The 14,549-nt window shown below is 44.2% G+C and overlaps 1 protein-coding gene across 11 annotated transcripts in view; it reads right to left on the bottom strand.

Moving 5' to 3' along the window:
* Positions 1–4,945: 4,945 nt before the first annotated feature.
* LOC1277384 (serine-rich adhesin for platelets) overlaps positions 4,946–14,549 on the bottom strand; it is a 52,639-nt gene continuing 43,035 nt past the window's right edge. For 9 of the 11 annotated variants that reach the window (XR_009764725.1, XR_009764730.1, XR_009764726.1 and 6 more), the window contains 4 exons: positions 12,084–12,730; positions 11,317–11,992; positions 7,883–8,706; positions 7,303–7,434 (listed from right to left, as the gene is read on the bottom strand). Coding sequence is in view for 2 of the 11 variants with exons in the window: in XM_316842.6 (XP_316842.6) it covers positions 6,969–7,434; positions 11,317–11,992; positions 12,084–12,730 (1,789 nt within the window). In the remaining 9 variants the exon portion in view is untranslated. The other 2 variants (XM_316842.6, XM_061643501.1) reach the window with 2 other exon arrangements.

The raw sequence follows: 14,549 nt of genomic DNA, 5'->3' as shown, positions 1-14,549 counted from the left end.
AGTGTGCAGCCGCGACGCAGCTGCGAGAATGATGCTACTCTGCAACAGTAAAACAAAAAAAAAACAGAAGCAAACAAACAAACAAATACAGAACGAACAACCAACAGCCGTACTAGCCTATGCCTGCATGTGCATGAAAATAGATGGAAAACCCCCCCATTTCACACGCGAAGGGCGATGATAAGGGCAGCATGATGATAGCAACACAAAACATAATGCACGCACTTCCAATACAGAAACCCGCCTCACCTGTTCGTGTCGTTAACATTTAGCCAGTCTTAGTCATACACACACATACACATACACACAGACACACGTGAATTACGGCAATTTAAGCAGTGCAAAATGGGCCAAATTAACCCAACACTGCATACAATCTAGCTTTCTCGCGTACGACGCCAACGGAGCTGTTGAATGTATATGTCCCTTTTTAAACACTTTAACGGTCTACGTGGCGCTACACAAAGCTGACTGGGCTTAGGGGTACGCTGCATCACAGGAGCATAGAAAAGACATTGAAGCCCGAAATACACACACACACACACGATTATCCAATCTGTGGAGTAACCTGCTGTTACGAAACAGCCTATTGGAGGTGTGTGTGCGTGTGTGCGTGATCGTGAATGAAAGAGCAAAACAAAACTACCGGAAGAACAAAAGCCAACAGAAGAGTATTTTTAACAGAAGTGAAAACAACAAAAAACGTTTGTGCCATGCCTGTAAAAGTGGAAAAGAAGAAAAAAAAAGAAGAAGAGCGGATTGATACGCTTGGAGAGCAAACTCATCCCAAGGGAAAGAAAGGCGAAGAGATGAGAAACAAAAAAAGAACAAAAAAGAAAGTAAACAATACAACATGTGCAAGCGCATCAGCAGCTATAATATTGTAAACGCGCCATTGATGCGAACGTGATCGACTGTTTAGATAAGTTAAATGTAACTCACACACATACACACACACAAACACACACACACAGACGCATGCGAGCGCTCGCGGATCGACGGATCGATGTCCCAGGTAGTAAATGTTTATTATTTTAAACGCTTTAAAAAGGGGAAACACACTCTAAAATACTCACAGAAATACACACACACACACACACACACACATACTCACACCAGTCTCTGTTTCGAAGCAGGTGAAAAGACGACAAAAAAGCAACAGATAAAGCGCAGTAAAAGCACGATCCAAAAACAAACAAACAAACACGTACACATATGGCAAACCACCCCCACTTACAAATAGAAAACCGCAGAAAACCGAAAACAAGAACGAGCAGGAGAGAGAGAAAGAGATGGGAGTAAAAACAAAACAAAATTCTACGCAAAACAAAAAACGCAACTGATAATTTGACTTGTGCAGTCTTTGTGTCCAAAATGTGTCGAAATGAAGATGTAATAAAAAAAACATAAGTAATAATATTACTTAATTAATAAATGTCTGTGCTTGTGTGGTTATTTACCCTGTTTTCCACATTTCGGGTCGAATTCGGGCCAACCGACCCGAACCACCCCTCGTTTCACAGTCGACTTCATATATCAAACGACTTCAACTTTACGACCAGCGACGAACCTTCCGCCGCGCGCACTCTCCAAATTAATTATTAACAATTTGTGTTTGGATTTAACAATGGTGTTTGGATCATATTTTGTTTAGGAAAATGTTGCCATTTGGATTATGTTTTTGACAGATTGGTGAGCAATAGAGTTCCGATCCCCAGGGAGTGATCGGTTCCGCTGTAGCGATTATCACTCCCCCCTATTTTATTCCCGTAAAGTCGTAGCTTTTTAAATCATAAAACATTACTTACCTACTTGCTTACCTATCCGGTGTTTAACGGGGGGTCACAGCACGATTTACTCATTGATAATTCTAAGTGGCGAATTCCAGATACATTAGGTTCAACTGCTTAGGAAGGTAGTGCCCTGGAGCTGGCCGTTGGTACCAGAGCCCCTGGAGCCAGCAGTTGGTATCACTGGAACTGGCCATAAGGATGTCGCAGTTGTGTTCTGATAGGTAGTGCACCAGATCCATTAGTTCTTGACGAACTACGACGTAAAGGATGCTATGGAATGCCATTCTATTTTCCGATGCCACCACTTACTTGTACAATTTATTTCCTTATTTCTATTATAGTATTATTAGCTTAAAGATACTTCTTTCCTTCTCAAACCTGTATTGGGGTAAGAGGTGGGACTTAGCATCATCATTACCACCAGCCCAAGGTCCCCTTAGGATAGGAGGTCGCCTATTCCAAGCAACCAGGCTAGCGTCCAGAGCAACGGGTAGCTAGCGTCTCTCGAGGCTTAAAACTTTTGAATGCATTGTCCAATATCGATGCATTATTTTGATGAAAATTAAATAAAGTAATGCAGTTTCTTTCTTCTTCTTCTTCTTTGGCTCAACAACCGTTGTCGGTCAAGGCCTGCCTGTACCACTAGTGGGCTTTGGCTTTCAGTGACTAATTGATTTCCCCCCATAGCAGGATAGTCAATCCTACCTATGGCGGCACGGTTTATTTGGGGATCGAACCTATGACGGGCATGTTGTTAAGTCGCCTATCAATATGATAGGCACGGTGAAAAAAGGAGGCTTTGGGCTGTGCAATTAATAAGATCAAAGCATTCTCTTCGTTTCAATTATAAAACAGAGGATTAAAATAAGTTTTTTTTTGCAAAAAGTCGCTAAAAATTTTGCTACCGAATCGTGACATTTAACCTTATTTGGTTGATTACAATAAAAAAAAAATAAAGGGTAAGTTGTTCACAGGGCAAAATAAATCTTATTTTGTTATGCACAGTTTCAAGCAGTTTGGCTAAGCGATTCATTCGTGTTGATCAAAAGCAGCCGAAATATTTGTATTCATGTTTAAAAAATCGAAAAAGTGCTCTATGAAAAAAATAAAAAATGGAATACGCGGCAGAAATGCTGAATATTTAAGGAAAAATGCTAACTTTTATAAATATTTTATATATATTTGGAAAAACGACAGTTTATACGCAGTGTGCAATAATTGGTTGGTGTGCAACAATTGGCAAATTACCCTACATTAAACGTCGCACGTAAATTTTACAGTTTTTTTCTTTCTAAAAGTAACGAAAAAGATATAAGAGTTTCCATTTGAATAAATCTCGCCAGATCAATAGTCTCCATAATACAAAACGAGCTTCAAGAGTTTTTCAGAACAATACTACACACGCAAATACATTTCATTTGAAAGTAAAACACTAGATAAACAATTTCTCACGCTACTTAGCCAAAAAAAATCTCAATTCACTTGTTATTAAAATATTCACCGCTTGGCTTTATTTTTTTAATGTTTTCGAGCTCAGAAAAATAGCATTGCGAAAAATCAGTTCGAAACGCTGGACTATAGTTTATGTTCGTTGATGATTCACCTCGCATTCATGTCTAAGTAGGAACGTTAAAAAATCTATTTTTTAGCGGATTAACTAGCGATTGGCAGCTCCTGATTAGGAAATTAGATGTTTCCCTTACATTGCTTCTAGACGACCCAAACAATTCCCCGCGACAAGTTTTGGCAACACTTTCCATCTGTCAAAACCGTCTATGTTTTAGCACCAAAAGTATGGCTAATTTCGATCGATTTGTCGCGAAACGTGAGCGCTGCGTTTCTGTGGAAAACACACAAACCTGCGGCAATTACGGTCGCTCTTGATTTTGGTCTAAATCCAAAAAATTGTCGCGGTACAAAAGTTGGTCGTCTAGAAGCAGTGTTAAAAATCACTATGATACAAGGTGGTCTTCCAAGGAACGGGGTGTGAGAGCACTTATAAATTATAAGTTTATTTGCCTTTTGTAACTATGATGTCGAATTTAATCAGCTATCGACAAGGTAAACACGGCATAGCACAAACTCAATATCGTCGTCGATACCGCCTACAAGCTAATACAGAGATTGCCAAAAACATTGAAAGATATGCGTGATAGTTGCATAATTCTGAAGTTCGCTTCATTACATTGTTTTTAGTTATTTTTTCTACGTCGAGTTCTTTCCGGCAAGAAGTCATCGATACCCATCTCACAACAAGCTATTTTAGCTGCAGAGAAAATATCGGCCATGCAACGGGTATCGATGACTTTTTGCCGGAAAGAACTCGACGTAGAACAAAAACTAAAAACGATGGAATGAAGCGAACTACAGAATTATGCAACTGATTTTGCTCTAAAATATTTCAGGGATGTTGAAGGGGCTGAACTTATATCAGGACTGGAAGTGTTTAAATCGTAAATGCCGTTACTTATGGTTATTTTTGAAAGTGCGCCATCTAGTGATCTCCTAGAATGTATGCAGAAGTATTCATTAGGCGTTTGCAAATAAAACGACATACTTGCAATTTTTTTTAAACTTTCCCAGTTATAGTAGCGCCATGTGAAAGGAGTTTTACTAAATTAAAAATAATAATAAAAAATACGGTCATCAATGGGGCAGGAACGCCCCACTAACCTCTCTCTTATTTCAATAGAAAACAAAATACTGCATAGAATTGATTTGGATGCAATTGTAACCGAATTTAGTAAAGAATAAAGTAAAAATTCGTTTGTAGAGAGAAACAAAACAGAGAGTGAGGGACTGGAGATGTCGCTGAAAAAAGGAATAAGAGAGGAAGGGGAGAGGGGGCGCACGACTATGTTTCTGCCAAGGGCACCAGATGACCACGCTATGGCCCTGCTGGTGATACAAACAAAAAATCCGGCTAAACAATGTAGATGATTCTTTTTGTTACAAATTTATTTTGATAATATTATACATTTTACACATGTACCGTGTGTGGATGTGTGTGTGTGTGTGGGTTTGAATTACATTTTGTACAGCTACATAAATGTACCGAGATTGCGTTATTCTTCTTTATATGTATATATATATATATATATATATATATATATATATATATATATATATATATATATATATATATATATATATATATATATATATATATATATATGTATAAGTATATATGCACCCTTAAAAACGCACCCAAACACACACTAACAGGACAACACAAAAAGGGGGGGGGGAGGGGGAGTGCGCAACTTTTCAGAATGTGGTTATGTGGGTGTGTGTATGTCACTGTTCGTGAGTGTTTGCGTGCGCTACGCGTTTAATGAGAAAACAAGGCGTGCGCGCGCTTCTGCCTTTGCGAACTTGCTTACCGAACACAAATTAAGTACAATGTTGGATTCTAGTTCTGCTTCTATGCTAAACCCAACAAAACTCGTGTTAGAATGTCGTATTCTTCGCGCACTGTGATGGGGGGGGGGGCAAGCTTACCACCCAAGGCTACATCTAACAATGTTGAAGATGTATTAATAGTTAATAAGACACATAAGATTCAGCCGTAAAGAAAGCTAACCAAAGCGTGACGCTTCAACGAGCCATACCGTAGGGATTTACCGTAGCAGCAGCAACAACAAAAAAGGGTGCTTGGCCCGCCCGCATACCACAGGGTGCATTAATGCGTGCCCCCGAAGATCGTCTTAGTTTGCCTTTCTTAATCGGTTTTCAAAACAGCTCCTTAATTTAAACAATTTAAATCCTTCTTTAAATCCTAGGTAACAGCCTTGCTAAAAAAAAGGGACAAACATAAACTTTTCTTCTTCCTAAAAAAAAGAACTCGCCTGAAGATTGTTGGGACAAATTTACACATTTCGAAGGCTCTAAACCCCACCCACTCTGTCTCCCTAAAACTAGACACGGGGGGAGATAGGTAATGCAGCTCGGATTATTGCCATCATCTTCGGTGCGAGTCGAGTGTGTTTGTTAAGCCAGTTTTGGTTGCCCCTTCCAACATAGGCCGCTCCCGCCTGACGGACGACGATTAACATTAGCTGGCATCGCGAAAGAATTGGTTTAAAATTAACAGTCGTTAAAAATTAACCAGAGTCGTTATAAATTGCTAGAATTTGGCATCGCGAACGCATTGAGTTCATTTGTTAATTTTAACGACTGGTCCTATGCCGCCGTTAAACAAACGACTGTCAAGAGCGTATGCGATACGAATTAACAGTCGTTTAATTATACTGCTCGATGCTTTTCCCCGTGTTTGCCTATATTCGATATCGAGCAGTCGTTAACTGTTTTGACGGTCGTTTATTTTAACAGGAATGAACAACAAATGAACTCGGTTATACCAAAATGAACTTTAAACGACTGTTAAAAAGAGTTCATTTATTCGCGATGCCGGCTATTGATTGATGAACAAAATTGCCGGGGGATGGGAGAAAGATCACACAATTTCACAGTTTTCTTTTCGCCGTCTGCGCGCGCCTCTAGTTTTAGTTCTTGTTTTTTTTTCTCCTTTCGCTTCCCCCCTCTTAGCTGATTTCCTAAAGTTTTTGCGACATTAAAATATCTAGTACCGATACGTTATTTTAAAACATAGAAAATGTTTGTAAGTGAGATAAAGGGAAACATTTTTTTTGTTTGCGTTTCTTTATATGATTTGGGCATGTAAAAATCGTGCCTTTAAATTTTCCGCCTCCGCCTGCCATGAGTAAGGAGATGCGATAATTCACACCGGAGCAAACAACAACCCCCCCCCCTCCCCCCACACCCCTTTTAAGGGTAGTGGCCCTCTTGATCGGTGTCCCTTTTCCGTACGATTCTTGGGCGAAAACCGTCTTCATAATGATGTTATCAAATTACCATACACATAAGTTACTAAAAATCTCTACAAGCTAAAGAAAGGGTGAGATGCTGAAACGTGTGATCTTAAATTTCAGAGCCTCCATTTTCATGCAGCACGGGAGGGGATGGGGGGTCTCGTTGCTCCTGGCTCGCGTGTGAATCGCCGCTAAGACTTCAAACACCTTTACCGGTCCAGCTCCATCTTGCGCTCCCCACAATAAAGTGAAATTACACAACGGTTCTTCTTCCTTAACCCTCTCTCCTCAGTGTCCCCTCTCATGCCTCTCTTCTGCACGCATCCTGTGTGTGTGTGTTAATCTATTGGTATGACAGTTGATTTTGAATTTTCACTTGCGTCACGAACGGGCCGCGCATGTTGCGTATCGAGCCGCCCGCACCGGTCGCGCCCGGATGGCTGTGCCACTCGCCGCCGTTCGTACCGCTGTCCTCGTTCGTCGGACCGGCGCCTCCACCCCCGCTGCTGCTAGTGGACGGTTCCTTGCGGTGATGGACCGACGACGACGACGACGATGGTGGCCCGGTGGTGGAGATCGTTTCGTAGCCACCGCCGTCGTGTTGGCTCGAGACGGGCCGGCTGCTTTTGTATTTGCCCTGCTGGCTGGACAGGGTGGAGGAGGAATGTAGATGCTTTTGCTGCTGTTGCTGTTGCTGTTGCTGCTGCTGTTGCTGCTGTTGCTGAGCGATCGAGGCGGAAAGACCCATATCCATCATGGGCGGTGTGTTGCGAGCGGAGCGTTGCGAGTGATACAGATGATGGCGTCGGCTGCACGAGAAACGAGCGAGAAAAAAAGAGGGTAAATTTTTCGATTGCTGATGGTCGTTGTAAGCTCAACTCAACTAAAACGGGGTAAGAGGCTGGGGCATTCTTAAAAACTGGATGCATCACAAAGCACAATAATACAGTGGGGAAGAATATATGTTGCGACGGGGGAAAGAGCAGAGTTAGTGTTATTAGGAGGCATCAACCAGCTACGTATCCCACACACCGCCCAAAAATACTTCAAATTAGTACTATACAACGTAAAACACACACGCACAAAAAGTCTACAATAAGTACGCCCAGAAAAGACGTCGTTACAGCTATAGCTCTCTTCCGCAAACTACTCCTTAAATTGTCAGCAAATCATTCAAACAAAATGCGCAAACCAAGCTCGACAGAGCCTGCAGTGCCAGCAAGCTGCCTCGCTAGCCACCGCTGGCGCTGGTTTTACCTTAACTACCCCCAAAACAAAATTGAACCGCATTCCGCCGCGAGTGTGTTGTTGTTTGGCGCCCGACGAGCCGCTACTTAATCGACGACGACGACGTAATGCGCTGCCATTGGTAGCTGCCATTGGCGCTGTTGCTACCGCCGCTCGTGTAGCTATCATGGTTCTTCTCCTGCTCCACGTTGCCGCCACCGCCGCCGCCACCACTGCCGCTGGGAACGTTTTCCTTCGCATCGGAGCTCTCGTTAATGGCACTTGTATTGCTGAACCCGGCTGGTCCGCTGCCAGCCACGGTCGGTGTGCTGGTGCGCTGCCGCCGGCTGTGCTCGACGCGGCGCAACAGCACGAGCTGCTCCTGTTCGCGCTCGTGCAGATGCTGCAGCTGCTGCAGCCACTGCCACTGTTGCAGCTGCCAGAGCTGCTGCAGCTGCAACAGCTGGTGGTCGCGTTCGAGCAGCTCGGGCGGAAAGACGGCAGCGGCGCGGGTGGCAGCATCGTCGCACGGCACGGTTCGGTTCGGGTTTGGCGGGGGCGAGCGACCGGTCCGTCCACTCTCGCACAGCGAGCGGGTGGATGTGTTGGACGGTTGCATTATCTGCTGGTACGAGGCAATGCTCCCATTCGCTGCCTGCTCCTCGTCATGGACAAGCTGCTCATACACGTGGTGTTGCTGCTGCTGCTGCTGTAGTGCTGCTGTACGCCGCCGACGGCTGCTGCTGCGACGGACCACTGGGGAATGGTCCTGCTGCTGCGGACTGTTAGTACCACCGTCGCCATCCGCCACCGTCGAGCGAGCGAGTTTCGCATCTAGCGCTAAGCTGACACTACTGTGGTGAGGGGCAAAAACATGAATTTGAAGAAGGGGAGCAGGGGAATGGGAGTGAAGGATGTCGATGATGATTCACATAAAAAGAAAGGTGATGTGATGAGATGTGGCAAACAGTTGTGGTGGTTAGAGTCAGAGTTCGTGAATTTTCGGAGGTAAAGCTATAACCTGGCCCACAAATTATTACACAAAAAACACATTTAATTTTTACCAAAAACACATACAAACAGAGTAAAACCCACAAAAAAACCTACCCCACCTCCTCTCGCTTGAAATGTGTGAGTGTATGAAAGTTGTAACAAAAAATTGTAGTTGTTCAGTGACCGTAACCATAGGGTGGGAGACAATTTGCCTGTTTAAAAGTTGAGCGAAGCCAGAATTTTGTTAATGTGAAAGCTGTGGGGTCACCGAAGATCCAACCAAAAACCAACCAAAAAAAACCATCCCGCGCAGGGCCAGAATAAGAGATAGTAGGCGTGAAAGTGAGATAAGAGTGACGGTGAGATTAGAAAGAGTGTACAGCGAAACAAATCAGCAACGATTCAGTTCAACCCTAGACCTAAGACCAATCCCTGTGAGCAGTTATGCAAAATGTCGTGAGCATCATGTGATGTGATGACTACCGAAAACAAAGACCATCACGCTTTTCAGTGATAATCGTTACTGATAATCATTAAAAGCGCTTTATGATATGTCGAAGATGACATGTGAGTGCTGAAAAATATCACCAACACTATCCACAAAACTCATGACTGATACAAAATCCATGTCTACGTCGCGTACTACTCTCTACTCGCGTACTATTCTACTGTGATGATCGGAGGTGATTCTTAGGAAGCTTATGTGACCGCACTGGCGATATTTTTTCAACGAATTTTTGGTCAATCACTTGGTCGTGATATTTTGTCTGGCGGTGATGATCGCGATGATCAGATCATAACACGCTTGCGAGTGGTCCCATGCAACGTAATCAGCATGCCCTGGCTTTGTCTGCTTTGTTGGGCAGAACGGGAAAGCATGTTGATTGTGGTAGTTGGAATAGTCCGAATAGGAGTTGTCGGGGCAGTCCGGAGTCTTCCCGAGTCGTCTTGGTTCGGTCTGAGTCACCTGATATATCAGAATCGGCTGGAATCATATGCATTTTGTAGAATTCGATCGACTCGACTCACTTATCAAATTTCATCCCGATTGGACCACCCGTTCTCGAGATATGTAACTCTAAAATTCCTTAACGCGGTCCAAAACTTTTTGGTAAATTCCTTTAGAGTTGACTCAGCCATTTACCGACCGATTTAGACGTCCGACCCCTCAAAGCAACGGCCTTGAGGCTGTGGACAGTATATTTTTGTCTCCTCTCTAGTCAGGACACTACCGGTCGAGATAGTACGCCGAGTTTTATTACTTTTAGTGTTTTTTTAAAATATACTTAATTTTTGTATTTTTCTATCGATTTGCTTATACGGCACATCTTTAGAAAGGAATTTTCTCTACGCTCGCTATAAATCGTTTATATAAGTCCGTCAAAGTCAAAGTCAAAGCATTATGAAACTTTTTATTATTTACTCTATTGAAACTATTACATCATGAATCTATTTATCACTTTACAGAGTTTTCCAAGGGTCCTCATAGTTGTGGGACACTCCTTGAATCTTTGCTTTGAGAATTGAACATCGTATGTTGGAAATTAGACTCTATGGCATCCTTGTTCGACAGGCTCCTTGGAAATTCCTATTGGATTTGTCCAACAAGGGTGCAATAGAGTCCAATTCCCATTACTTTAAGTTCATTTCACTTAAGAAAGAGTCAATAAAGTGTTCCACAGCTATGAGAACTCCAGGAAACCCTATACTCCCGCTCTATTCTCCCTTCACGTGGTCCGGCGAACAACAACAACTCGCGGACAGCTTTCCACTCACTCCTTAGACCGCACATCTGTCTCGTTCTATCGGATTTGAACACCAGCCAAAAGATCATCAAAGCAGACAGAGCGAGAAAGCATGATCACTTTGTTGCTTGGGACCAACTTGCACGCCCCGCATACCATCATCATCGCAATGATCACCGACAGAAAATGTCGCGATCAAGTGACTGGCCAAGAGTTGATTGCAAAAAAAAATCGCCAAACATGTGATGGTCGCACCAACTTGAGTCTTGAGTCTCACCTCTGATCATCGCAGTAGAGAGCTCGTGACGCTGATATGATTTTGTTTCAGTCGGAATTTTTCATGACCATGTCAGTGACATTTTGCAGAACTGATCACAGTAAAAAAAAAGTCATAACAAAGCGACTGACCAAGCATTGGTTGCTAAAATGTCACCAAGCATGTATTGGTCACACCAACTGTTTGAGTATCACCTATGCTCATCACAATTGAGTACGTGATGCTGATATGGATTTTGTTTTAATCAGATTTTTTTTAACATTGATAGTGACATTTTGCAGTACTGCCTGTGAGTGAGAGTTTTCTTTTTTCTTGATTTTGTTTTCCGCGAAAGAAAATCCTTAAATTTATCGAAGCCGTACAAATTGTGCTAGCGCTCCAACAATTGCTCCTCTCTCTCTCGCTCTCTCTCTCTCTCGCAGGTTATTGCAAAACTTTTCGATATTTACCTTATCTGCTGCTGCAGCTCCTCGTAGTTGACGTAGTGCGAGTAGCGATGGTTAAACACGTCCGTGTGGTGTATCGAGGTGCCGGGCGGCCCACCAGAGGCCGGTGGGGGTGGGGGCGGCGGCTGATAGTGGGGCGGTTGGCTGTGGCCGTAGACGACACCGGACGAGGCGGACCGCTCGACCGAGCTCGGATCGTACACGACGTACCGGGAGGCGGCAGCGGCAGCGGCGGACGTCGCACTGCTGCTGTTGCCCCCGCTGCTGTTCAGTGCGACGGCGGCTCGCTTCGAGATGGTATTGCTGCTGCCACCACCACCACTACTACTCTTCTGTCCCCCACCACCACTGTCCGCCATACCTCCACTGGCTGGTGGTGGGGCTGGAGGCAGCAGCGTCGACGGGCCGGTGTAGTCGATGGCCGGCTCGCCCGGTGCGGTCGAGGTGATCGTACCGGTCGGCACGATCACGTCCTTGCGGTGCTTGCCGAACCGGAACATGTGCCCGATGCCGCGCAGCAGCCCGCCACTCTTCTTCGCCCGCAGCTTCGCGCCCCCTTTGCCATCGTTCAGCGACGACTGGAAGGGGCTGTTGCGCGAGACGAACCCACCGTCTGGGAACTCGCCGGGTGCGCCGCCGCCAGCTGGGCCGTCCTCGAGCAGCCAGTGCTTTTTCGCTTCTGAAAATCCGACAACAGAGAAAAGACACAACGCGATTAAGACCCAAAAAAAACTGTGCACGCGGCGGTTATACTGCCGTGTTATACTTACGCGTTTCCGCCGGTTGTTCCACCACGGCCCGTAGGATCTCCTCCCGACCGCGGCCACGCGGTGTGCGCAATGCGTTCGGTCCGCGCGGCTCGTCCGCCATCTGTATCTCCTGCACCATCGTCTGCAGCGACTCCAGGCTGGAGGATTTCTTCATCCCGAGCGACGGGCCAAGATCGCCCAGCTGGTCCTGCGCCTCGGCCCGCAGCAGATGGGCCGCTAGGGCAGCCGTCGTCGTTTTGCCCTCACCGTGGTGCTGCTGGTGGTGGTGGTGCTGCTGCTGCTTCAGGCTGTTCATTCGCGCCATGTGGTGCAGATCGATCGACTCGAGCGAACCGCCGGCACCGCTCGTGCCCGACCCACTCATCAGCAGCTTGCTGTCCCGGTCGCGCTTCTCGCGCAGCTTCTTGTTGCGCTGGTAGGTGCCCGTCTCCCGCGCGTCCATCGCGGCGTGATGCTTCTCCGACATCGAGCGGCGCCCGATCGCGTCCCGGCTGAACGCGTCCGACGGTGGCGGGTTGGTTTCGAGCGACAGCTGGGAGGCGTACGTTGCGTCTGCACCGTTCGGGGTGGAGGTGTTCCCGTTGCCCAGCACACCGCCACTGGGCCCACCGGCAGTCCCTTCCAGCGAGCGGGTGATGTGGAAGGTGCTGTTGCAAAGGGGCGGTGAAAACGACAATTAGTGAAAATGGAATACATTTGCAAAAAAAAAAAACTGCATAAATAATTGAACAGATGGTTTTGTTCCACCGATTAGGTGTGCTGTGCCGAATTGCATGTAGATGAATCGACTTTTATCATTGTTTTCAACTATTTTATGTTGAATATAAAAATTGAGCAGAAAATTATAAATTTACAACCATACCGAATCTTCTTCTTCTTTTGGCTCAACAACCGTTGTCGGTCCAGACCTGCCTATACCAGTGACTTATAATTTCTAAACTCCCTAATAGTTTTTTCAATCAACTTTTTTGTTCTTGTTCCAGCGTGCTTGACAGTTGGTCAGTCGAAGCAACCGGCGGACGGAATAAAGGTGAACAGACTGATTGCACACCTTTTAAACAAATATTTTCATATTTTGGTTACAAATGGGTTTAATGTGAATGACTACTAGTCTTACTAATCTTGTGTTGAATATAATTACAAATGAAAACAGCGGTCACAATTCATTTAATAGTTGAATTTGCGTGTCTCCGACAGCTTGAGCTGCCAGGAGAGAATTACTCGAATCTGCCTACTCAATCGATATACATGTATATACATATATTTGTATGTATATTTATATTCCGATATATTTTATGTTTTTTATATACATTTTCAATACTGATGAAAATTTATTTCATTGGAAATTGATCACAAAACATTTTCAAAATGTTACATACCTCTAAGTTCAATTCACTTCAATCATTTAAAGCAAAATTTAAAGCAAAACGTTACATTGAAAACAACATTCGTTCCAAATCCGCAGCGCAAAACCTCGCAGATTTCTCCCCATACAAACGGGAACGTTCGACCCCGGCAGGTAGAACTCATTCTTTCACGCGCTTCTTACAGGCTCTCAATGGTACGTTATTTTAAAACTGAGCGCCAAGTGAGCGCCTTCTGACAACCGCGGCGAACGGATCTCGTCGTTCGAAGCCCATAGTCGCCCCGATAGTGTGCAGCGGATTCCGGAAAAGCTGGCCAGTAACTTCCATATTGCGGTACAGTTTGTGGTTGTGCAAAAAGGCTTCATTGCTGACTCAAGACATGTAGGACCACATGCACTAGTGCCAAACCCACGTAAAAATTTCCAATTATCCAATAAATTCTATTGTTTATCCATGGCTCAAAAATTACGTCTTTATCGACCCTCTTTTAAACGCTTCAAAATCAGTTGTGTTTGCACTTGTTTGTTTGATAAATTATAAGGTTTAAGTAAATATAGTAAAAATAACATGAAATGCTAACATGACGCTCTTGTTCAAAATTCCGCTAATCTCTATAATAAAATTCTAGTAAAGGCCGATCAGCGTTACTTTCCAGCGGTTACTTGCTTCTTTCCAGTATAAATCCATATAATGGCAAAACGCTACGCCAACTTAGAAATTAGTGTTTTAAAATGTTAGGAGAAGAAAGATGCAAATTACAGTCAGAATTCAAAAGTTGTACGTTTTTTAGTTGACGTGTGTTTTAGTAAAACGCTTGATAATTTGCTGCCAGCAAAAATTTAAAAATTTGTATTTGTATGGAAAACCGGGTTTTTAAAAATGCACATCAATCTCATGACCTGTTAAAAAAAGTCGTTTTTTATTGGAATGATGGCCCAAGTAAAAGCATATACAGTCTGAACTCATTGATTGAACTTCGATTACCGCGCCAACTTTTGAATATGTGCTTTTTAGTTGGCGGCACGTTTTTCCATACAAAAAACTACTGAAAATTTTCTCGGCAAGCCATGAGATTTTTGTGATTTAAAAAAAACCCGGA

The sequence above is a fragment of the Anopheles gambiae genome, chromosome X (genome assembly GCF_943734735.2).
Source record: "Anopheles gambiae chromosome X, idAnoGambNW_F1_1, whole genome shotgun sequence".
NCBI lineage: Eukaryota > Metazoa > Arthropoda > Insecta > Diptera > Culicidae > Anopheles > Anopheles gambiae.
This window is presented reverse-complemented; position numbering and strand designations above follow the sequence as displayed.